General features: G+C 40.1%; 3 protein-coding genes across 3 annotated transcripts; 2 read left to right on the top strand and 1 right to left on the bottom strand.

Moving 5' to 3' along the window:
- Positions 1 to 11,909: 11,909 nt before the first annotated feature.
- LOC106405509 lies at positions 11,910 to 13,806 on the bottom strand. The gene has a single exon (XM_048763777.1). It carries the CDS (start codon positions 13,623 to 13,625, stop codon positions 12,513 to 12,515), a length of 1,113 nt encoding a protein of 370 aa, XP_048619734.1. The 5' UTR covers positions 13,626 to 13,806; the 3' UTR covers positions 11,910 to 12,512.
- A 252-nt stretch (positions 13,807 to 14,058) lies between these two features.
- Positions 14,059 to 15,338, top strand: LOC106403638 (blue copper protein-like). The gene has a single exon (XM_013844452.3). The coding sequence runs from the start codon at positions 14,505 to 14,507 to the stop codon at positions 15,336 to 15,338; it is 834 nt and encodes a 277-aa protein (XP_013699906.2). The 5' UTR covers positions 14,059 to 14,504.
- Positions 15,339 to 18,406: 3,068 nt separating this feature from the next.
- Positions 18,407 to 23,552, top strand: LOC106403640 (glutathione S-transferase T3-like). Its single transcript, XM_048764196.1, has 2 exons — positions 18,407 to 18,710; positions 22,786 to 23,552. The coding sequence occupies exons 1-2, from the start codon at positions 18,407 to 18,409 to the stop codon at positions 23,550 to 23,552; spliced, it is 1,071 nt and encodes a 356-aa protein (XP_048620153.1).
- Positions 23,553 to 24,724: the final 1,172 nt, after the last annotated feature.

Here is a 24,724-nt window from a genome sequence, read left to right on the forward strand (position 1 = left end):
TAAATATTAGTGTTTTCTTTATCAGACGAGTCAAGATGATCCATATTACAAAAAGACCGAGACTTTGAGTGACATAATCCGATATCTGCCATATCAGATTCTCCATCTTACCATCACCATCTTAGCATCATCGCCATTGTTGTCATTTTCATGCTCGTAATTCACAAGTTTATTCTTTTCGACATGTCTGAACTTGATAACAAAGTATTGAATACGAACATCAAACAAACTGGCGCAAAGCACGGGTACCCTGTAGTGATTTAAAAGGAAGACATTACACAAAGCACACACCTAATAAACACAAAAACTCACCTCATCGAACAACCCTAATCTCTAGAGCTCCAATAGCCCATCTTTACTCCTCAGCTCTCGATAAAGAGCACATAAAGATTCCTCCATTACACAACAACATTCCACCAATACTTTGTTATCAAGTTCACATTGTTGTCATTTTCATGCTCGTAATTCACAAGTTCGATCGAAGAAATCGGTGGGGCAAATGTAAGGATTGCGCTCTGCATCTGTTCCAGAATCTGATTTAATGGAGCTTGGCTCTGTATTTTGAGCTCTGGCTGTGGAGGAATTGGCAAGACGTCGGAGAATGTGAGGTTACCATGGCGGTTGTTTGTGGTAACGACGCAACCCGGTGTTCACCGCACCAACACCGTTAACTAAGTGTGGCCGCTATATCTCACTGGAGCTGGGATTGAACCAGCAATCAACTATCTTCAATGGATGATCTCACACTCGAGCCACCGTCTTTACAACTGTGATTCTCTCTCTCGTTACCTCGCCAAGAACTAATCTAACAACTCTACTCAGCTCAGCTTATTAACCCTTAACTAAAGCTAATTGACTCTTATAACTCGAGTTAGTTTAACCATAACACATGTACATACCACACGCGTATTTCCTAGCTAGAGAGAGAGATCCGGTTTACTTAAATTACAAGCTTAAACCAAGGCTAATCTAAGCTAAGCAATTGGAACTATACCGATACAAGACTTGTCTACAACCAACAACAACAACCGCCATCAGAACTCAACAAGCACCATCTCCAGCGACTCTCGCATTTCTCCTCTCAGTCACCATATCTTCATCTTTAACCAACTCCAGCGAATCCTTTTCCTCCTCACCTTTCCTTCGGTCACTTTTCTCTCAGATTTGTCAGCCTATCACCTTCGATCGTTAAAGAGAGGGAGTCAAAATGAAAACGCAGATACTACTAGTAGTAGTGAGAAGATATGCTTAGCGCGGATAAAAAAAAGTAGTGGACTTAAATAAAGATGCTAAATTTCAAAACTTGAGAACATCATTATGGCTCGTACGTAGAGCATATCTTAAGGGAGGGCCCACGGTTTAATGTGTGCAAAATAGGAGATATTTGTTGTGGGTTTTTTGCACTGTTCGCGGATCCACCCGATGGCGGGTGCATTTTTTAATTAATTTTTGTTTTTTTTCAGACAAAAAGTAAAAAAAAAAAAAAAAAATTAGGTTTGTGGGATAAAGAAGGCATGATAAGTTTTTTTGAGTTCTGGAGTTTAGAAGATTACGATTGCACTACAAATCCTGTCCACGAATTCAGGCCCAGAAGCCGATAGTTGTTGGGTACCTCCTAGATGGAGAGGACCAATTGGGGTGAACTTAAGAAATAATAATGTTCCCCCTTTGTCACTAGACACACAATAATGGAGTTTACAAAAAGAAACAAGAGAGAGAGAAAGGAGAAAAAGAGAGAGAAGGAGAAAACTCGTAAGGTGATTTCAAGACTGGATTTGGAGGGTCAAACGGATCCTGATCGGGCTGATATTTTGTGGGAAGCTTCTTCAGTTAGTGGGTTAGAGGTTCACCGAAGGGATTTGGATTTCAACGGTTGGATCTTCTGTTGTCTGAGTTTTCTTGAAGCTGGTCGCAATAGTTCTTCAGCAGAACAGTCTTGGGTGTTTGGTAAATCCAACGGTGAGATCTTCTCTTATTGAGCTGAAATTTGGCAGAGGTATTGTCGACTTGTTTATCTTGGATTTGTACGGTTGGATTAGTTTCTGGAAGCCGAAATCTTTGTGAGCTGAGGTCGTTTGGTTGCTGCCGGTTTTGAAGCTTTGTGTTGCTCTCTTGTTGTTGTTGTTTGTGTTGGAGATAGCTCTTTGAAGCTAGTGTCTCTGTTCTGTTCAGGCTGTTGAACAGGGAGGACGTGGTTGTACTCATACCATTTATATAGTGGATTTTTGAGTGGACTACGGTCCCGTGGTTTTTCCTTCTCACATCGAGGAGGTTTTCCACGTAAAAATTGTGTGTCTCATTTAGTTATCGCAACTTTGATATCTTGCCATCGTCGAAGTATTTTCCTCACAGGTTCGCACAAGGTCAGGGGAACACGACCATTAGTATTTCCGCTGCGCCGTGTGACTTCCCCCAACAGAGTGGTATCAGAGCTTCTGGTTTTAGAGCTTTGGTTTTGATAACTTTGGGTTGTTATTTGCTTGTGTGAAAGATGGAAAATATGAGCAGGATGATAAGCTTGAATGGTGCTAACTATCATCTATGGAAGGGCAAGATGGAGGATTTGCTATTTGTTAAAGAATTCCATGTTCCAGTCTTCGAGGAGCAGAAACCTGAGAAGAAGACGGATGAAGAGTGGAAGCTGCAGCATCGCCAAGTGTGTGGGTTGATAAGGCAGTGGGTAGATGATAATGTGTTGCATCATATTGAGACTGAGACGGATGCTCGTTCTTTGTGGAAGAAGCTGGAGCAGTTATATGCTAGGAAGACCGGAAACAACAAGATGTACATGATCAAGAAGTTGATTGAGCTGAGGTATCAGGAGGGGACTCTGATGACAGATCACTTGAATGCGTTTCAGGGATTGCTCAACAAGTTGTCTGATATGGGCATCAAGTTTGATGATGAGATTCACGGTCTGTGGCTTCTCGGTACTTTACCGGACTCTTTGGAGGTTTTCAGGATGTCTCTTTGTAACTCCGCGTCGGAAGGTGTTATTTCAATGGATTCAGTGAAGAACAGTGTTCTTAATGAGGAAACAAGAAGGCAGTCGAATGCTAGCAGTTCGCGTTCAGATGTCTTTGTTACTGAGTCAAGGGGGAGAAGTACAAGTAGAGATCCCAAGAGAGACAAGAACAGGAGCAGGAGCAAGTCTAATAGATTTGCTAATATGGAGTGCTACTTCTGTCATAAGAAAGGGCACATGAAGAAGGATTGCTGGAAGTTGAAAAACAAGCAGCAAGGAAATCAAGAAGAAAAGGTGGATCGGGTGACTCTCACCGAAGATCAGTTTCTCATTCTTCTTGAGGGTGATGCCATTAATGTCGCATGCCAGGACACCAGTTGGGTGATTGACAGTGGAGCTACTACTCATGCTACATCACAGCGGGATTTGTTTTCTACCTATACTACGGGTAATTATGGTTCTGTGAAGATGGGGAATGATGCGATGGCTCAGGTTGCTGGCATTGGTGATGTTTGCTTGGAGACTAGTCTTGGTACTAGGCTGGTGCTTAAGGATGTTAAGCATGTTCCTCATATTAGGATGAATCTGATATCGACGGGAAGACTTGATGATGGGGGCTATTTCAGTTTGCACGGTGGTGGTAAATGAAAGCTCTCTCGCGGTTCTTTGATTGTGGCTCGAGGTGAGAAGTCTTCATCTTTATATTGGATGCAGGCTAAGGTCTCCAAAGATGTTGTTAATGCGGTGGAGAATGATAATGCCATGGAGCTATGGCATAAGAGACTCGGTCACATGAGTGAGAAAGGAATGGTTGTGTTGTCTAAGAATGAGGTGATTCCAGGAATCTCTGGTTTGCACCTACAGAAGTGTTCGCATTGCTTTGCGGGAAAACAACACAAGATATCTTTCAAGTCTTCCGCACCTTCTAGGAAACCCGAGGTACTGGATTTGGTACACTCAGATGTGTGTGGTCCAAAGAAGACAAGATTTCTTGGTGGCGCATCATATTATGTGACTTTTATTGATGATCATTCAAGGAAGTCATGGGTATTTCCTTTGAGGACGAAGGATCAGGTGCTGGGATATTTCAAGCACTTTGTGGCATTGGTTGAGAGACAAACGGGGAAGAAGCTGAAGTGTATCCGCAATGATAATGGTGGAGAGTATCTTGGACCATTTGATGCTTATTGCAAAGAGCATGGAATAAGGCATCAATTCACGCCACCTTATACTCCACAGTTAAATGGGTTGGCTGAAAGGATGAATCGAACGATTGTCGAGAGGATGAGATGTTTGATCTCACAGTCAGGCTTATCGATGACTTTCTGGGCAGAAGCTTTGAACACGATGGTTCATGTGCTAAATTTGTCACCAAGTGCTCCATTGGATGGTGATGTTCCAGAGAGGGTTTGGACTGGTAAGGATGTTTCTTACAGTCACTTGAGGGTCTTTGGGTGTAAGGCATTTGTTCATATTCCCAAGGTTGATAGATCGAAGCTTGAGATGAAGTCGCGGCAGTGTGTGTTCATCGGTTATGGTCATGATGAGTTCGGGTACAGATTTTATGATCCCGTTGAGAGGAAGCTCGTAAGGAGCAGAGATGTTGTGTTTATGGAAGATCAAACGATTAAGGACATTGACAAGTCCAAAAACCCAACTCAGATTTTTGAGGGTTTGATCGATACAGAGGCTACTCCTTCTACATCGGTTCACGGTGAGGTTGAGGTTGAGGTTCAGGATAATACACCCAGTGCAGATGCTCCCGCACATGAAGATGGTAGTGGTGATCATGGTGACGATCATGGTGAGACACCAGCTGCTGAGAACCAACCTACTATTGTTAGAAGATCCGAGAGAGGTCTTAAACCGTCGACAAGGTATGATCCTAGTGAGTATGTATTACTTACTGATGGGGGAGAGCCTGAAAGCTATGAAGAAGCTTTGGAGGATGAACACAAGGATAAGTGGTTTGGAGCCATGGATGAGGAGATGGATTCTTTTGAGGAGAACCATACTTTTGAGTTGGTGGAATTGCCTAAGGGCAAGAAGGCTTTGCTTAATAAGTGGGTGTACAGAATTAAGCATGATGATGAAAATTTGCCACCTCGACACAAGGCTATATAGGTTGTGAAAGGCTACAGCCAAAAGAAGGGAATTGATTATGATGAAATCTTTTCTCCTGTTGTGAAGATGTCATCCATTCGGGTTGTACTTGGACTGGCAGCGAGCCTTGATCTAGAGGTTGAGCAAATGGACGTGAAGACTGCTTTCCTTCATGGTAATTTGGAGGAAGAGATCTACATGGAACAACCGGAAGGCTATATACAAAAGGGCAAAGAAAATTTGGTTTGTCGCTTGAAGAAAAGCCTTTATGGATTGAAGCAAGCACCAAGGCAGTGGTACATGAAGTTCAAGTCTGTTATGGGGGAGCATGGTTATGCAGAGACTGATTCAGACCATTGTGTATTTGTGAAGGTGTTCGGTGAGGATGATTTTATCATCTTGTTGCTGTATGTCGATGATATGTTGATTGTGGGCAGGAACATGGAGCAGCTAGGTATGTCCTTTGCCATGAAAGATATGGGTCCAGCGAAACAAATTCTTGGTATGAGAATTGTTCGAGACAGAGGTGAGAAGCTGATTCACTTGTCTCAGGAGAAGTACATTGAAAAGGTACTTAAGCGATTTCACATGGACAAGTCTAAGGTGTTGAGCACTCCGCTTGCTGCACACTTAAGACTGAGCAGTCAACAAAGTCCGAAGACATATGCGGAGAAGGAAGATATGGCGAAGGTTCCATATGCTTCTGCAGTGGGTAGTTTGATGTATGCCATGGTCTGTACAAGACCGGATTTAGCCTACGCCGTTGGAGTTGTCAGCAGGTTTCTCTCCAATCCGGGAAGAGAACATTGGAATGCTGTGAAGTGGATTTTGAGATATCTCAGAGGGACTTCTAATTTGAAGATTACATTCGGAGGTAAGAAGCCTTTGCTGGTCAGTTTCACTGATTCTGACATGTCTGGAGATGCTGATTCTAGCAAGTCTACATCGGGTTACTTGGTAACATTTGCGGGTGGAGCTGTGGCATGGCAGTCAAGGCTGCAAAAGTGTATTGCACTATCTACCACTGAGGCATAGTTCATTGCCGCAACTGAAGCTTGTAAAGAGTTGTTGTGGATGAAGAACTTCTGTGAAGAGATCGGTTTCAAGCAAGAAAAGTATGTGTTGCTTTGTGATAGTCAAAGCGCTATTTGTCTCGGGAAGAATTCTACATTTCATTCGAAGTCAAAACACATTCAGAGGAGGTATCATTGGATACGTGATGTGGTTGTTTCCAAGGAAGTGGAACTTGAGAAAGTTCATACGGATGATAATGGAGCTGATATGATGACGAAGTCATTACCGAGGGGGAAGCTTGAGGTATGCCGAGAGATAGCCGGAATGACTGTCTCTTCCATCTAGTCGGAGGAGGAGTTTGTTGGGTCCCTCCTAGATGGAGAGGACCAATTGGGGTGAACTTAAGAAATAATAATGTTCCCCCTTTGTCACTAGACACACAATAATGGAGTTTTGACAAAAAGAAACAAGAGAGAGAGAAAGGAGAAAAAGAGAGAGAAGGAGAAAGCTCGTAAGGTGATTTCAAGACTGGATTTGGAGGGTCAAACGGATCCTGATCGGGCTGATATTTTGTGGGAAGCTTCTTCAGTCAGTGGGTTAGAGGTTCACCGAAGGGATTTGGATTTCAACGGTTGGATCTTCTGTTGTCTGGGTTTTCTTGAAGCTGGTCGCAATAGTTCTTCAGCAGAGCAGTCTTGGGTGTTTGGTATATCCAACGGTGAGATCTTCTCTTATTGAGCTGAAATTTGGCAGAGGTATTGTCGACTTGTTTATCTTGGATTTGTATGGTTGGATTAGTTTCTGGAAGCCGAAATCTTTGTGAGCTGAGGTCGTTTGGTTGCTGCCGGTTTTGAAGCTTTGTGTTGCTCTCTTGTTGTTGTTGTTTGTGTTGGAGATAGCTCTTTGAAGCTAGTGTCTCTGTTCTGTTCAGGCTGTTGAACAGGGAGGACGTGGTTGTACTCATACCATTTATATAGTGGATTTTTGAGTGGACTACGGTCCCGTGGTTTTTCCTTCTCAAATCGAAGAGGTTTTCCACGTAAAAATTGTGTGTCTCATTTAGTTATCGCAACTTTGATATCTTGCCATCGTTGAAGTATTTTCCTCACAGGTTCGCACAAGGTCAGGGGAACACGATCATTAGTATTTTCGCTGCACCGTGTGACTTCCCCCAACAATAGTTAGGGGCCCATGGAAAGGTTCCTTTATTATTGATTTAAGAAGAATCAGTAGGGGGCAATTTTCACTTTGTTTGTTACGAGGAAAAAACACCCAAGGAAGGAAAAAGATAAGAAAGATATGTCGGGGGATTCAGCTTCGGTTCCAGTGGGGAAGGTAGAGGCTGAGGAAAAGGTGGAGCCAGCGGGCGAGGCTGATGCAGACTTGGAGGCGGAGTTACCACTAGGAACTAGGAAGACCGGCTTTCCTCCCAAAAGATTGGGATGATCCGAAATATAAGGAACATGCTGATCTTTTCCTGGAACAAGTTGAAAAGTGCGAGGTGATAGCCCGCCCTTATTTTGATTAATTAGGGTTCGTTTTAGATTTTCTTCATGGCATGTGTTATTTATTAATCTCACTTTTGGGTTAGTCAAATTTTAATTAGGGGTTTTTTATGGACTTGGATAAATTTGACTACAAATTCGCTCCCGTCAAATTTGAATGGGGATTAAAGTTCGATGTCAAACTTAGCAACAAGGACTTGATGGATCTTCTCATCAAGACGGCCATCGAGGCAAAAAACGAAGATTATGGAACACAACTTGAGTTTGTCGAGTACGTGAGTGCCAATGTAACAGCCGCCCAAGGTTTTTGTTTTTACATAACATTGTGGGCTGAAGATCTCTCCTCGCCAAATCCAGAGCCTAAACTTTACCAAACATTAGTGCGCAAGTTCCGTGATAAGTTGCACGTTCATGAGTTCAAGCTAAAGCCATCACAACAAGAATGATTTATATATCTTTCATGAGGTGGGTGACTCCTACTCCAAGTGCCAAGACAATTCCATCTTGAACATTTTTCTTCTTAAATAAGTTTGTGTTCTGTCTTGCCAATAAGTAAACAGGTTCAGACTTTTTATGTATCTTGTCTTTGTAGTTTGAACGCTTCTGTTTAACTTGTATTAAAAACCACAATCATGATCGAAATGCGAGTGACTGATGAATGGTGGTATCCTAATACCAATTGGGATGATGACATTAACATGTATCCTATATATATTTGTTGACCGATGAAAAAAATACTAAAAAAATAATCATATTTTTGAATGAACAAATCTTTTCCCGACAGACTTTGCGGCTGTTTATTTGAGTGAATTATTCCGTCTCGAGTGAATGGAATAATGGGAAAGTTTAGGATAGTCCAATGTATTTACGGGGTGCAACAATGGCTAATAGAATGTGTAACGACCCAATCCGTAGTTACCATAATTGATTGGCATGAAGTTTTCATAGGTGTAAGAACTCAGCGAATGTTTTCCAGGTAAGGTGATTCAAGAGCCAAGGCATCTGGTCATAGCTACCGCAGACAAGAAACTGACCACATGGAGACCATAAAACAATCTTCGTCACACCAACTCCACATTCATACGACTGGTACTTATTTGACATCAACCATCTGGAGAATAGATTAGAACCTGTCCAAAGGAGCAACGTTGATCCACAGGCTTGGGTTTGGCAGAAGACCTCGCTTAGCTGTAGAGGTTTTCGACTTGCTTCCCGATGATCAAAAGGGTGTAGCTGCTTACACTGCGCTGATGGATGTTTATATCTCAGCAGGGAGTCCAGAGAAAGCAATGAAGATATTTGAAGAGATGAGAGAATTTGAGATCATGCCTTCGCTAGGGACATACAATGCTCTCTTGTCTGGTCTTGAGAAAACCAGTGACTTCCATAGAGAAGCAGCGTCGTTGAAGAAGGAGAAGAAGAGTATTGTTGCTAATGGCCGAAATTAGCCACAAGTGTTGGTTCTCTCCTCAGGTTAGTACAATCTCCCAAAGCACCATTTGATCGAAATTAGTTTTTTCTTTTCTTTTTATTTTCCTGGAAGAAAGATGTGTACAACTCCACATCCACCTAAGATAAACGCTTCTTAAATAAGAGAAAACATTTCAAAAATTGTAGAGAGAGAGAGAGCGAGCTTACCTTCGACCTCGGTTGTTCCTCTGATGACCACTGCCCTCACCGGCGTTTCCTCACCGGAACCGCCAGACCCACCAGACCCACCAGATCTAACTTCAGCATTTACTATCCCTTCCACCTTTGTCATTTTCACCATTTCAAATCTAGATCTAAAAATTCAAATTTTTAGAAAGATGGATTTGAACAGTCAGATCTTTAAAGAGACTTTTTTCCCTAAAGATTTTGGTTTGACGTGTCTTATTGTCGTGTTCATACGACCCTTTACTGAAGCTCACCCGTCTCTCACTTTCACCATGTCAGTCACCACCGGATCTCGTTCACAGCCATCTCTGCAGGTTATAGATTTGAAACTTTATGTCTCTATCTTGCTTGCTTCGATGATATCCTTTGAGTGTTCTCTGGTGCCTTGTTCCGGCAAGCTCGCCTCTGTGCGACTCTCTGCAGTATGCAGTCTATGTTCTAGTATCACTCCTGCAAATGATAGTTTAAAGTTGCTTTCTCTGCAGTATGCAGTTGTTTCTATCTTTTCAGTGTTTCTGGATTGTTTATCCTTTCTGAAGTATGATTGCCTCCCATATCTTCCATTCGGTTTGAGTGGTCGTGTTGCAGGGAGTAGTGCGCCCAAGATTATGTATGCTTCCATGTTTGTTCTGTTAAAAGGCTCATCCATTTGGTGCTTTGTCGCCTCTGCTTGTGATGCCGAACTTCTGATTGTTAAATCTGCTTCTGTTGCGGTTTCAATCACGGGTGTTAGACCAGTACTTGTGCTCTCTAATTCCCAAAGCCTCAGTACAGTTCTTAGCACGATTGGCGTGGAGTTTCGAGGACTGCTCGGCGACATTAGTTGCTGTTTATGTGTTATTGTTGCTCCTATCCTATGGTGTTATATCATATTGCTCTGTTTTGCTATTGTAGCCGCAGATGTTTTAGCCGGTTTGGCTTTGTTATTGTATGATGTAAAGAATTTCTCCAGCTATGGAGACTAATGATTTATAAAGTTGTTGTTTGATCAAAAAAAAAAAGATGTGTATCAGAAAATCATGTGTAGTTTAGTTGAGGTTGAGTTAATGATCCGAGGTAGTTTAGTTGAGGTTCAATTATTAGGAGTCACTTGTTCAGGGGACGACAATGAATCCCAGAAATCATGTGTTATATGCTTCCAACTAGTGAGATTCACTAATTTTAATTGAGTCCTCAATGATCTGTTGTAAATTTTTACCTTTTTGCTTTGTAGTTTCGTTGAATTTCTCTATTTTCGTTTGTGCTGATGAATTTTGGGAAGCAACTATGATTTCTGCATGTATGAATGTGAAGCCAGAATCTCTTACACTTGTTCTTGACTTCCACACTGGATTGTTTGACAAATAAATGATTAGTCTCATTACTCCTTGCAGTCATGCTGTTTCAACGGTATAATGGCAGAAGATTGGTATGGAGTCTCCGTAAGCATCAGTTTTCAAAGTTTGTGCACAAGAGCTCTAAAGACTCTTTTGCCAGTCTTCACTTGAAGCAATCATTAAGCAACCCCAGAAGCCTCAAGTCCTCGATTCCAAATACATCTCCAGAACAAACACGCAGAAGCTCGAGTAGAGAGAAAGAAGAAGAGAAAGCTATAGAGAGTCCGAGCCAAGTCTGGAGACATAGAGAAAAGCTTAACACTAAACTATTTCTTCTTCTTCCTCCACCTCTCCAACGACGAAGCCTTTGGACATGTGGATGTGGTGGAAGCAAACTTGTTGCAATAAAAGCTATCTCATCTTTCTCTTTGATGCAACACAATGTGAGAATCAATTACTTCCATTTCATTACATAACCAAATGACAACAATACATGATGTTTCCTTTTACAAAAGAAAAAAAAAGTGTAACATTAACTAAAAAGAGAGGTGATGTGTCGAGTTTTAACCCGATTATCTAACTGCAAGTGCACAGTAAAGTACGCAGTAGTAATGCGGGATCGAATCCACAGGGACCGATGATCACACGTAGAGTTGCAGACAAGTTAATAGCTACAGCGAACGAAGATATATTTTTGATGGTTTTTATTTAATTTTCTTTAGTGTCACAAAACATAAACAAGCTGTAAAAAAATGATTTAAACGATTTGAAAACTATTTTAAAACAAACGTTGGGCATTGGGAATTCTCAGGGATTTCTTTTCAATCAAGATACAATTAATGGCAGACACAGGGATATATTAAGAACCTTCTAGAACTCAAACACGATATTAGAATTAACCTACTTCCGTAGCGCTAATTCTCTATGTTATAGAAATCTCCACACTAACTTCCGCTGAGTTTCAATTTCTAAACAAGCATTAAGAACAGGTTCAATATGTTCACAAAGCGCAATAACATCAACTTCCGAGGGTTAAGGACACTTTGCTCATCTAAAGTATTTTCGGAAGTTCAAACAATCACTTTCGGTGCATTAAACAATCTGATATCATGAACTAAGTGATCAATTCAGTTCAAGCAGTAAGAAATCCATTAGATGAAGAACCAAAACGTAATCCCTTAGTCTACACACGTTTTATGAATCAAAACATCAAGAAATCCCCTATGAGAACCCCTAAACCCAACTAGATGACTACTCACACATAACTAAGCAAGAACAACACAATTTTGATGAAGAAAACATGATAAGATTGTATTAAAATAGATTAAAGGTTCAGAAGATCTTCTCCAAATGGTTTTGAGATGAACTCCTTTACAAATCTTCACAAATCACACAAAACAAGTTACAAAACTCTCAAATCTCTCTCAAGAACTTGTAAATCTCCTCCTTGGTCGTCTCTAATCTTTTTTTGAGTCCCAAAAGTCCCTTTCTTTCGTCCCTTATTGAGGGGAGTGGGTAAAAAGGAGTGAAAAGCTCATTGGTGCGTGTGGAGCCCATAGAGCGTGGGATCGGTCGATCCTCAGTGGTCGGATCGGTCGATCTAGTGCATGAAACCGTAGCGACAAGTTCTGGTCGCTACGCATGTCGCTACAATTCACGGCTTTTCTTCTTAGCTCTGGATCGGTCGATCCAGAGACAATGGATCGGTCGATCTATGTCCTGTGCGATCAATACTTCTCATTCGGTCCATTGTTCGGTCCATCTTGCTTCTGAATAAATCCCGAATGCGTTCTTTTCTTGCAAGCTATCTAGTAACCTGCATATTACACTTAAGAACACCAAAACGCATCAAATAGAGCAAAACATTAATTAAAACCGACCATTTAATTGCTCCAAAACGAGTTTAAAACCGTTAAAAACACGGAATATCAAGAGGAATAAAAAAAAAGCTTTTTAAGTGATCTTCTTGTCCATGTTGGTGATGAGCTTCTTCATCTGAAACCTCCAGAAACAAAAGTAAGTGAAACAAGGTCCGACCAACACATAAGCCCAAACCTTATCATACCCACCTTCTTTCTCCGACAAAACCTCTTCTATCTCAAACCACTCCCTCGCTTCTCCATCTTTATAACTTCCCATAATACCCTCCATCACTCTCCCATACAACACATACACCCTATCCTCCCCCGCCACCGTCACCGCCGTCGCGAACCCCTCCACGTCGAGTTCAACTTCGTCATAAACCACTCCTTCACCCCAGCTATCCTGGCTCTTAAGAAACCAAAGCTTCTTCTGCGACACCACCACAACCGTCCCGTCTCTCCGCCTCCTCGCCATCCCATCCGCCGCAACCAAATCTCTATTCAGCAACACAAGCCTTGCCGTCCCGGTCTCTTCGTCGACCTTAAACATCTTCCCTGTGTTGCTCTGCACCACCAAGAGGTAACCTTTGCTGTTGTACACGATCCCGTTCAAGCCGCAATCGCGGAAGCTAGCGTCCGCGTCTGCCGCCACCGGCTGCGAGCTAAACAACGGCGATGTGGAGAAGACCGATGCTACGCCGTCACGGTCCACTTTCCAGATGAAGTTTTTGGCTGAGTTGGTGACGTAAGCGTTTCCCTCGTAATCCACCGCCACGTCATTCGCGATGTCCCGGACGGTGTCTTCGCTGTCGAGAGACGGTAGAGAAGATAGGAAGATTCGACGGCCGCCGCTGCGGAGATCGTAGGCCGCTAGGGTACTGCAAGGAAGGAGAGGCGGCGCGCAATGGATTCCGGCGAGGAGACGGCGGTTACCGGAGTCAACGGCGAGGCCGAGGATTGTAGCTTTTTCCGGTAGATAAGGATCGGAGATTATTGTTTGTACGACGCCGGCGTCGGAGACGGAGTGGATTGTGCGGCTGTGGAGAGAACCAACTACGAAGTGCTGGCCCGATGGATCCCAGGTTAGTCCCTCCGGGTAGAGGCCTGGTGATCGGAAGTCGATGACGTGGCGCTTTGTGGCGGAGGAAGGAGTGAGAAGTGAAACCAGTAAGACGGTTAAAAGGATGGATGGAGTGGAAGTCATATTTGCTTTCTTGTGGTTTCAGAAATATGCTCTAACAACAACTTTTTAAATCAAATGTTTCTTGACCAACAAACAAGAAGGAAAAAATATACTCTAGCAAAAACTTTTCAAATCAACTAATGTTTCTTGTCCATCAAATAAGGGGAAAAAATATGCTCCTAACAAAAAGCTTTATAATCAACTAATGTTTCTTGTCCAAGAAACAAGAGGAAAAAAATATGCTCTAACAAAAAATTTTAAAATCAACTAATGTTTCTTCTTTTTTTTTTTTCATTATGAACAGACCAAAAGTACATTAAAATTATAAATGAATTAGCAAATGTAACATAAGCCTAGAAATATCAATAGATAGAAATGTGCATTAAAATTATAAATGAAAATAGCAATAGATAGAAATGTGCATTAAAATTATTTCTTCCGTATTTTAAAATAAGAACACAAAAATATCAATAGATAGAAATGTGCATTAAAATTATAAATGAAAATAGCAAATGTAAAATTTAAACATAATCGGATAATCCAAATCAAAAAATAAAATTATAGATATTTAAGCGTTGTTTAAAATTTATATTTTCAAAAGAGGTGAATCTAAGTTGAAAAAGGAATTAAAAAAGGAAATATATTCAAAAATAACAAATTCAGCTTAATGAAAATCAAACACAAGCCTAATTAGAAAAGGATTCGAGAGATCTTTGAAAAAGGAAAAAGAAAACATACATATCATATCACAAACGGGATTATAATTAAATAAAATGGTAAGTAAAATCCTTAAGCTGCAAGGATTAGGTTCCGTAAAAGGTGTTATAAAAAGAGAGTTAGGGTCTTGTTTTTTGTTACTCACATACTCATCATCAAAGTTCTCTGATAATTCTATTAATAATGGCGACAACAACAAGAATGTTCTGTTTCGTGCTCGTGATGTTTCTAATGGGATGTTGTTGCTCGGCAAAAATCTACAAAGTGGGAGACTCGAAGGGATGGAGAGCGAAGCACGGTAGCTATTATGAATGGGCTAAGCGTAAGGAATTCCAAGTGGGGGATTCTCTGATGTTCGAATACGATGGCAACGTCAACGACGTCACTCAAGTTTCCAGTCGTTTGGAATACCAATTCTGCAACTCCCTTTCTCCTAAAGCTGTCTACAACACAGGGCACGATGTCGTGACTCTCACGGAACCAGGTTATCACTTCTTCATCACATCAGATCATTCTCAATGCGTAGCTGGACAGAAACTCGTCGTTTTTGTCGTCCATGACCATCCGATTCCTTCACCACCACCACCGAGAAAGATCCTTCCATTCCGAAAAGATTACAAGGTCGGTGACTCCAACGAATGGAGGGTTCCTGAAGAGAGCGACTTCTATTCCAAGTGGAGTGAGGAGAAACAGTTTCATGTGGGAGACAATCTTCTTTTCTACTACAACGACCAAGTCGATGACGTCCTAGAAATCAACAGTGATCTTGAGTTCAAATCTTGCGACACTATTTCTCCTGTTGCCGTGCACAATGCTGGACAAGATCTCATAAGGCTAACGAAACCAGGAATCCACTATTTTATTACCTCAAAGATTGGTCATTGTGAGGCTGGGCTTAAGCTTCGAGTTGTGGTGCGACCACTATCCAAAAGTGTTCCGAAGAAGATGCAGTTGTCACCTTTCGACCGTCTCATCAAGTGGCTACATGATTCCTTCACACCCCACCCCCATCACTAAGACTTTTCAAATCAACTAATGTTTCTTGTCCATCAAATAAGGGGAAAAAATATGCTCCTAACAAAAAGCTTTATAATCAACTAATGTTTCTTGTCCAAGAAACAAGAGGAAAAAAATATGCTCTAACAAAAACTTTTAAAATCAACTAATGTTTCTTCTTCTTTTTTTTTTTTTCATTATGAACAGACCAAAAGTACATTAAAATTATAAATGAATTAGCAAATGTAAAATTTAAACATAAGCCTAGTCAAAAGAATCAGAGATATTTAAACGTTGTTTACAAACTATAATTGTAAAGTCTAAGTGAATCGAAAAGGGAAAAAAAGAAAGGAAATATATACCAAAACAATCATTAGAATTAGGGGTGGACATTTTACCTGATATCCGAACATTTATTCGAACCCGACCCAAAAAATCCGAACCGAAGTAGCAAAATACCCGAACGAGTATTGGAGAAGTAAACCATAACGTGTAATATCCAAACCCGAATGGATATCCGAAGATAACCGAACATATGAATACTTGATCCTATATTTCTAGTTTACTTCTCCAATTTAATTCAAAATATTTATATTGATTCTGCACATGGCTCAAAATCTAATATACATATAGTTGTAGACAAAATCATTTAATACTCACTTAAAATACATATCAAGATTTTGTTTCTTAATTACATTAACAAAAGTTACATCCAAAATTTTATAATAACAACTAAATTAGTGTCTTTCTATTTTTAAAATTTTATCTTTAAATCTATTAATAGTTTAATCTATTAATAATTAGAAAACCACTTAAGTTAAAAGTATATATTTTAAAAACAAAAAACTTAAACAATGAATTTTTTTCCCTTCAAAATCTAAATATCCGAACACGATCCAAAATAACTGAACCCAAACTTAAAATACCCGAACCTGACCCGAAATGTAGAAATATCGAACTGATTTTTTACCTCTATACCGAGATACACGAAAATCCAAAATATCTGATCCGAACCCGAACGGATATCCGAATGCCCACCCCTAATTAGAATAATAAACTCAGGTTAATGAAACTCAATCACAAGCCTAATTAAAAAAAGGATCCGAGAGATCTTTGAAAAAGGAAAAAGAAAACATACATATCATATCACAAATGGGATTATAATTAAATAAAGTGGTAAGTAAAATCCTTAAGATGCAAGGATTAGGTAGAAATTCTTTTTTTTTAATAATAATAACATATAATTATTTTAGAATATAATTTACAGTATAAACAATATTATTTATACATATTAGTAGAAATTTTGGACCTCTAATATTACAAAAAATCACTAGAATCTTAGGGTGCCCTAGCCCCTAGGGCCATTGCATTACTCACCTTTGATATTAAGCCATCATTAACAATGGAGAACCTAACTTGATACGAAATAAATTTGAGAGAAAAGAACAAACCATTAAATATAAAATTAATACATTGCAGCATGCATATTATAAAACTAGTATGTTAAAAAAGTTATTATAAAATTTTAAATATTAATGTTTAAAATATAAACAACTAATCACATAAAACAAATATTTATATATATAAAAATGAAAAAAAAAATTATTCGGACAAGTGGATTAAGATATAGTTTATATTAACAAAAATAAATAGAAAAAAATATGTAGTTTCAAAACAAATATTATATATAATATATATATAATATATCGTTATAGACAAACAAAAATACAGCTAAATTATAAATGAAATTAGCAAATGTGAAATTTAAACATAATAGGATAATCCTAATCAAAAGTATTAGAGAGATATAAGCGTTGTTTATAATTTATATTTGCAAGAAAGAGTCTAGGTGTACAGTTAGAAAAAAAAAAGAGAGTTTAGGTGTATCTAAGGGGGTGGTATTGAATTCAAGAATTTGAAAGAATTCACATGTAATAACTTTTGCAGTATTTTAAATGATTTTATGAGATTTTAATGCAATTGTCTAATTCTTATGTTTACCTTTTGCCATAGAATTTAAGTGAATGTAAATTAATTTGATGGAATTCAAATGGTAATACTAACGCTATGAATGATAACAAAAAAATACACAACTAGTAGTTAACTCTTAGATATTTTTTTACCAAAATAAAACACTTTGGAAAATTTTACTTTTTGTAGATAGATTTTTTTTACTAAAGGAATCTTTTTGGGTGAACTAGCCATGGACATTCGGGTTGAGTGAAACTGATGACATTTTATTTTATATCAAAGTGTTGAAACTTGTTTTTCCGGATATTCGGGTACCGTTCGGTTTTCGGTTCGGTTACGTTTCCGATTCGGTTATTCAGATATAGAAATATAGAAACCATTCAGATATTTGAGGCGGTCCGATTTTGGTTTCGAATAATTTGGTTTGATTCTATTTCAGTTTTTCGGTTCCGGTTTTGGAAGAGGAGAGACATGAAATTGGGCTGGTGTAGGTGATATGTCTTCTAAAGACGTAGTGGGTTACCGTGGGGTCAAATTGGTTCTAAAAATAACAAATCCCTTCATAAAAGCAAGGAATTGATCATTTGCATTTTACATTACATTTTCCATTAAATTCTTTTCAAATGACATTCCTATTAAATCTAACAAATATTGAATAACACTAGAATTTAAATGAATTGATAAAATATGCAATTGAATAACACAAGAATTTAAAAGAATTGATAAAATACACAATTGAATAACACTAGAATTTAATGGAAACCATAATTCCTTCAAATTCTATCAAATTTCTAAATCCAATACCCCCACCTAAGTTGGAAAAGGAAAGAAAGAGAGAAATATATTCCAAACAGTTACTAGAATAATAAACTCAGCTTAATGAAAATCAAACACAAGCCTAACTAGAAAAGGATTCGAGAGATTTCTGAAAAAGGAAAAAGAAAACATGCATACATATCACAAACGGGATTATAATCATCATCTTTAATGAAGTGGAAGTAAAATCCGTAAGCGGCAAGGATTAGGTTCCGTAAAAGGTGTTATAAAAAGAGAGTTAGGGTCTTGTTTTTTCTTACTCAAATACTTATCATCAAAGTTCTCAGATAATTCTACTAATAATGGCGACAACAACAAGAATGTTCTGCTTCATGCTCGCGATGGTTCTAATGGGATGTTGTTGCTCGGCAAAAATCTACAAAGTGGGAGACTCGAAGGGTGGGATGATAGCGAAGCACGGTAGCTATTATGAATGGACTAAGCGTAAGGAATTCCAGGTGGGGGATTCTCTGATGTTTGAATACGATGGCAACGTCAACGACGTCACTCAAGTTTCCAGTCGTTTGGAATACCAATTCTGCAACTCTCTTTCTCCTAAAGCTTTCTACAACACAGGGCATGATGTCGTGACACTCACGGAACCAGGTTATCACTTCTTCATCACCTCAAATCGTTCTCAATGCGTAGCCTGACAGAAACTCGTCGTTTATGTCGTCCATGACCATCCGATGATTCCTCCACCACCACCACCGAGAAAGATCCTTCCTTTCGGGAAAGATTACAAGGTCGGTGACTCCAACGAATGGAGGGTTCCTGAAGAGAGTGACTTCTTATAACGCCCCGACCTGTCCACGGTTAATGGGCCACCCACGCCCGCTCTCTCGGCCCGTGGGTAGCTCATTAACCGTGGACAAATCGGGGCGTTATAAGTGGTATCAGAGCTGGTTAGCCATCTCAGTTTCTGACCTGAGAGGCGTCTTGAGACCTGTCGTGAGGCGCAACGACGACGTTGCGTTCTTTGAGAGGGGGTGAATTGTAACATCCCGAGTTGTGATATATGGAAAGGCTTAAGAGAATTGATTTGGCTACTTATGTCACCAAAGTTGACTTACCTTTTCCGGAGCACATTCTGAAAGAACTCCAGAGTTAAGCGTGCTTGAGCTGGAGTAGTGGAAGGATGGGTGACCTATCGGGAAGTGATTCGCGATAGCGTGTGAGTGAGGCCAAAGCATGGGAAAAGGTCGGGTGGTGATTGCAGGGTCAGTAAACAATGATTCTGAGCCTTGGAAAATTAACGGACCGACCGTCAGACAGGATGGCTCATTAACCGTGGACAAATGGTATCATTAGATGTGGGCGGTCGGGGCGTTACAAGTGGTATCAGAGCTGGTTAGCCATCTCGGTTCTGACCCGAGAGGCGTCTTGAGACCTGTCGTGGGGCGCAACGAGGACGTTGCATTTTTTGAGAGGGGTGAATTGTAACATCCCGACTTGTAACGCCCCAACCGCCCACAGCTAATGGGCCACCCACGCCTGCTCTCTCGGCCTGTGGGCCCCATCCTGTCCGACGGTCGGTCCGTTAATTTTTCCAAGCCTCGAAATCATTATTTACTGACCCTGCAATCACCACCCGACCTTTTCCCGTGCTTTGGCCTCACTCGCATGCTATCGCGAATCACTTCCCGATAGGTCACCCATCCTTCCACTACTCCAGCTCAAGCACGCTTAACTCTGGAGTTCTTTCTGGATGTGCTCCGGAAAAGGTAAGTCAACTTTGGTGACATAGGTAGCCAAATCAATTCTCTTAAGCCTTTTAATATATCACAACTCGGGATGTTACAATTCACCCCCTCTCAAAGAACGCAACGTCCTCGTTGCACCCCACGACAGGTCTCAAGACGCCTCTCGGGTCAGAACCGAGATGGCTAACCAGCTCTGATACCACTTGTAACGCCCCGACCGCCCACAGCTAATGGGCGGTCGGGGCGTTACATCCACGCCCGCTCTCTCGGCCAGTGGGCCCCATCCTGTCTGACGGTCTGTCTGTTAATTTTCCAAGACTCAGAATCATTGTTTACTGACCCTGCAATCACCACTCGACCTTTTCCCATGCTTTGGCCTCACTCACACGCTGTCGCGAATCACTTCCCGATAGGTCACCCATCCTTCCACTACTCCAGCTCAAGTACACTTAACTCTGGAGTTCTTTCAGGATGTGCTCCGGAAAAGGTAAGTCAACTTTGGTGACATAGGTAGCCAAATCAATTATCTTAAGCCTTTCCATATATCACAACTCGGGATGTTACATTTCTATTCCAAGTGGAGTGAGGAGAAACAGTTTCATGTGGGAGACAATCTTCTTTTCTACTACAACGACCAAGTCGACGACGTCCTAGAAATCAACAGTGATCTTGAGTTCAAATCTTGCGACACTATTTCTCCTGTTGCCTTGCACAATGCTGGACAAGATCTCATCAGGCTAACGAAACCAGGAATCCGCTATTTTATTACCTCAAAGATTGGTCATTGTGAGGCTGGGCTTAAGCTTCGAGTTGTGGTGCGACCACTATCCAAAAGTGTTCCGAAGAAGATGCAGTTGTCACCTTTCGACCGCTTCATCAAGTGGCTACGCGATTCCTTCACACCCCACCCCCATCACTAAAAAAATTCGTTTCTTTTTTGGTTTTGTTTGAGCTTAGCTTCTTAGTGTTTTTCTTTCTCACTCGTTTTTGTTCTTTAGTTTATTTTCCAAATAGTGTGTGTTTCTATTTATTTCTATGTTGGGGAGAGACTTTATTCAATAAAAATATTCTTCTTTAATACTAACTGTGAAAGTCGAGGTGAAAGGTGAGGTGCGACTCCATTAATCTATTTTAATATTTACCATATTATTAATATTTTAATATAATATTTTGCGAGAATTTGAAGTTGCGTGTTTGCTAAGGACATACATCTAACACACACCTAGTCATGGTGATAGCCTAAGAACTAAGAGCACCTTTAACCTGGTAGCTTAAGGGGTTGCTTATACATTTTAAGATTTAAAAATAAAAGAAAATAATGTAATTAGACAAGGAACGACACTTAATTAAGCTTCACAAGAGCCGTGTCTTATGGACACGTGTTGGCCATTCCGTTGAGAGCGTCTCTCTCTCCCTCTCCCTCTCTCTCTCTCTCTCTCTCTCTCTCTCTCTCTCTCTCTCTCTCTCTCTCTCTCTCTCTCTCTCTCTCTCTCTCTCTCTCTCTCTCACGAAACTCTCATTTCTTCTTCCTCTCTCGACGATTCCGCCTCTCCTCTTGTGTCTCTCTCTCGGCGAATCCGCGTCAATCTCCTCTATCTCGTGTTCCCTCTCGTCGAAATCGACGGAATCAGTCGTCGATGATCTCTCCTCGATGGAATCCGCCTCAATCCGCGTGCCTATCGCTCTCCCCGATGACTCCGTGATCTCTCCTGGTGATAGCTCCTTGAAGATGATCTCTCCTCGACGCAATCACTCGAAGATGATCTCTCCTCGTCTCTCTCTCCTCTAGGACTCCCCGATGAATCTCTCCGTGACTCTCTGTGTCGATCTCCTCGACGATGAAGAAGCAGATGAAATCTCTCTCTCCGGCCCAGATGAAATCAAATCAAAACGAAAGGTAAATCTGAATCCTTCTTTGGTATTTTGATTAGTTGTTGTGTTGGTCTGTGCCTCATGATTTGTCTCTGTCTTTGTTGCTTCATATGGATGGATCAAAGAAGACAAGAAGCCCGTATTGACTGTGATTCTCGTCTGCAATAGAGGTAAAAATTCTAGACGATTTGCTCTGTTAAAATGATTGAACGTTTGATAAAAAGCTTTTACAATGCAATAGAGATTCTGGTTATACTTTGAACTCTGTTCTGAAATGATAAAATTTAGGTTCTGCTTTGAATCTGATTCTGTGTGTGTTCTGGATTTTGTTTTAAGGGTTACATCATGGACACCAATTGATCCGTAACTGAATTGAATCGAGTGTCATGAATGGTTGTGGTCTGAATTGTTTAAGAGTTCAATTATATGATTGGCTTATGGTCTGAATTGTTTAAGAGAATTGGAACTGAATTGAATCGAGTGTGTTTTTGCCTGTTGAGCTGTGTGTTTGTCTTTTGAGCTGTTACTGATTTTTGTTTCGTTTTTTTTATGTGTTTGTCTGTTGAGCGCAATGAAACAAGGTAGATAAGGAAGGATCGTCAAAGCATATGACGAAGGATCGTCAAAGCAGAGGAGGAATACAGGTAAATGTCTTCATGATTTAATCTCATTGAATGCTTTATGTTTGAGTTAGGTTGGTAATTGGTAATAAATAGAAGTGATTGTCTCTGTCCAAATGAAAAAGAAGTGGTTGAGTTAAATGACTTGCTTTGCGGAAAATAATGTGTTTGCTTTGTGTGTTGATTACGGTTGTGATAAGGTAATTAATAGAAGGTAGATATATGTCTAACTCGAATTTGTTTGTAGTTGGTTGTTTTGAATCTTGAATGCGAGTGTCCATTTCTTCTTTAAAACTCTCGCCTTCTCTTCCAACTCCAAACAGATTCCTATCTGTTTTTTCTCTCTTCTCTGAAATTGGAAAATGGAATTTAATCCATATAGCGAGTCTGCTAACTTTGTTGACTTACTTACCAGTCAACAAAATGTTGTCTTCCGGAACGGTTCAGATGGTGTTTCACTATCTGAATCGTAAGCTCCCTTATTAGGCAGTCAAGACATCGGAGAAGAACGTGGTGCAAACACTGAAGCCATTCGTAAAGAAAGGAGAACGTGGACCCCAACCGACGATGTAGTGCTCATCAGCTCGTGGCTGAACATGAGCAAAGACCCTATAGTTGGGAATGAGCAAAGGTCTATTGCATTCTGGAAAAAAATTGCTGGGTATTACAATGCTAGTCCTAAGCTTGCTGGGTGTGAGAAGAGAGAGGCAGCTCACTGTAAGAATCGCTGGCACAAGATCAATGACATAGTTTGCAAGTTTTTTGGAGCATATGAAGCTGCAAACATAGAGAAAACCAGTGGGCAAAATGAGAATGATCTCCTCAAACTAGCCCACGAGATCTTCTTCACAAACCATAACAAAAAATTCACCCTTGAGCATGCTTGGAAAGAATTGCGTAATGACCAGAAGTGGAGTGAGCTGTCTGCGTCTAAAAATGATTCCAAAAAGAGGAAGTGTGAGGACAGTGAACATTCAGCAAGCTCTCCAGTTGATACAGCTGTAGATGATGAAGGAACTACTCGTCCCACGGGTGTTAAGGCTGCAAAAGCCCGTGGTAAGAAAACGATGGTGGAGGGGAAGGATCTGGACGCGTTTGAGACTATGTGGAGCATCAAGCAGCAGGATTTGGCGATCAAAGAAAGGCTGTCGAAGATGAAGCTTCTTGACAGTCTCACTGCAAAACAAGAACCCCTTGTTGATTATGAAGAAGCTCTGAAGAAGAAGCTCATTATTGAGTTGATGTCTAATTAGATGAAGTCTATTAAGTCTCTATTTTAAACTCTGGTTAAGTTTCCTGGTTGTTGTATGTCTCTGTTTTTAATCTCTGGTTATGTTTTATTTCATCGGCTTGTTTCTTATGTTTCATCGACTTGTTTCTTATGTTTCAATGTCCTGGTTAGTGATGATATAAAATGGTTTATGTTCTTGTTTTAATCTCTGGTTGTTTCATCGACTTGTTTCTAGTATAAGATATATATGTTTTATGTTCTTGTTTTGTATATAAATTGTTCCTGGTTGTTTTATGGACTTGTTGAATGATCGTTTTTGCTAATGTTGGTGTTGTTATTCTTCAGGATGGATGCTTTTGGTGGTGAATAGAAGCGTACTGTCTTCAAGATCATGGAGCATTGTGAAGTGTGGAAGAGTCACGGACTTGTGTAGTGTGGAAGAGTCACGGACTTGAAGAATCACCGACAAGTTGTTTGTTTCTGTGCTTGTGTAGTCTAGTCTTTGATACTCAGTTTCACGGACTTGTGTAGGCTAGCACATGTATTCACTTTTCTATGCTTGTGTAGTCTAGTCTTGTCTACTCTTTTGTTTTCTTGTGTAGTCACGGATTATGGAGATATGTATTCTCCTTCATGTTCTCTATAAAACAACTTCTTGTTCTCTTTTTATAACCATACAAGCAATTTCATGTTCTCTCTATAATTTAATCAAAGCAATTTCATGTTCTCTCTATAAAACAACTTCTTGTTCTTTCCGTCTCTTTATCACACCAAAAACAATTACGACCAAACTTGTTCTTGTTCTTTCTGTCTCTTTATTACACAAAAAAAAAATCTATTCACAAATATAACACTTGTTCTTTCCTTCTCTTTATTACAAAATCTATTCACAAAACAATTTTTATATGGCATCTTCTTCTCAAACCCCTTTAGATGAATCATTTGATGATGCATTTGATCAAATCTTTGATCAACATTTTGATCAAGCCTTTGAGAATTTTACCATTTGTGATCAAGAACGAAGGAAAAAAAGAAAAAAAAAACAAGCTTATATCGAAAGAAATCATGAAGAAGGCAATGTGCGTTTATGGAATGATTATTTCAGTGAAACTCCAACGTATCCTGAAAATTATTTCCGACGACGTTTTAGAATGAACAAGCTATTGTTCATGCACATTGTGGATCGACTCTCTA

This window comes from Brassica napus, chromosome C7 (genome assembly GCF_020379485.1).
Source record: "Brassica napus cultivar Da-Ae chromosome C7, Da-Ae, whole genome shotgun sequence".
NCBI lineage: Eukaryota > Viridiplantae > Streptophyta > Magnoliopsida > Brassicales > Brassicaceae > Brassica > Brassica napus.

Excerpts from the sequence above, each read along its gene's own strand:
- LOC106403638 (XM_013844452.3), top strand. The coding sequence starts at position 14,505 with ATGGCGACAACAACAAGAATGTTCTGTTTCGTGCTCGTGATGTTTCTA.
- LOC106403640 (XM_048764196.1), top strand. The coding sequence starts at position 18,407 with ATGGCGACAACAACAAGAATGTTCTGCTTCATGCTCGCGATGGTTCTA. Across the intron at positions 18,711-22,785 it reads CGTGACACTCACGGAACCAG|GCAGTCAAGACATCGGAGAA; the intron begins GTTATCACTTCT and ends CTCCCTTATTAG.
- LOC106405509 (XM_048763777.1), bottom strand. The coding sequence starts at position 13,625 with ATGACTTCCACTCCATCCATCCTTTTAACCGTCTTACTGGTTTCACTT.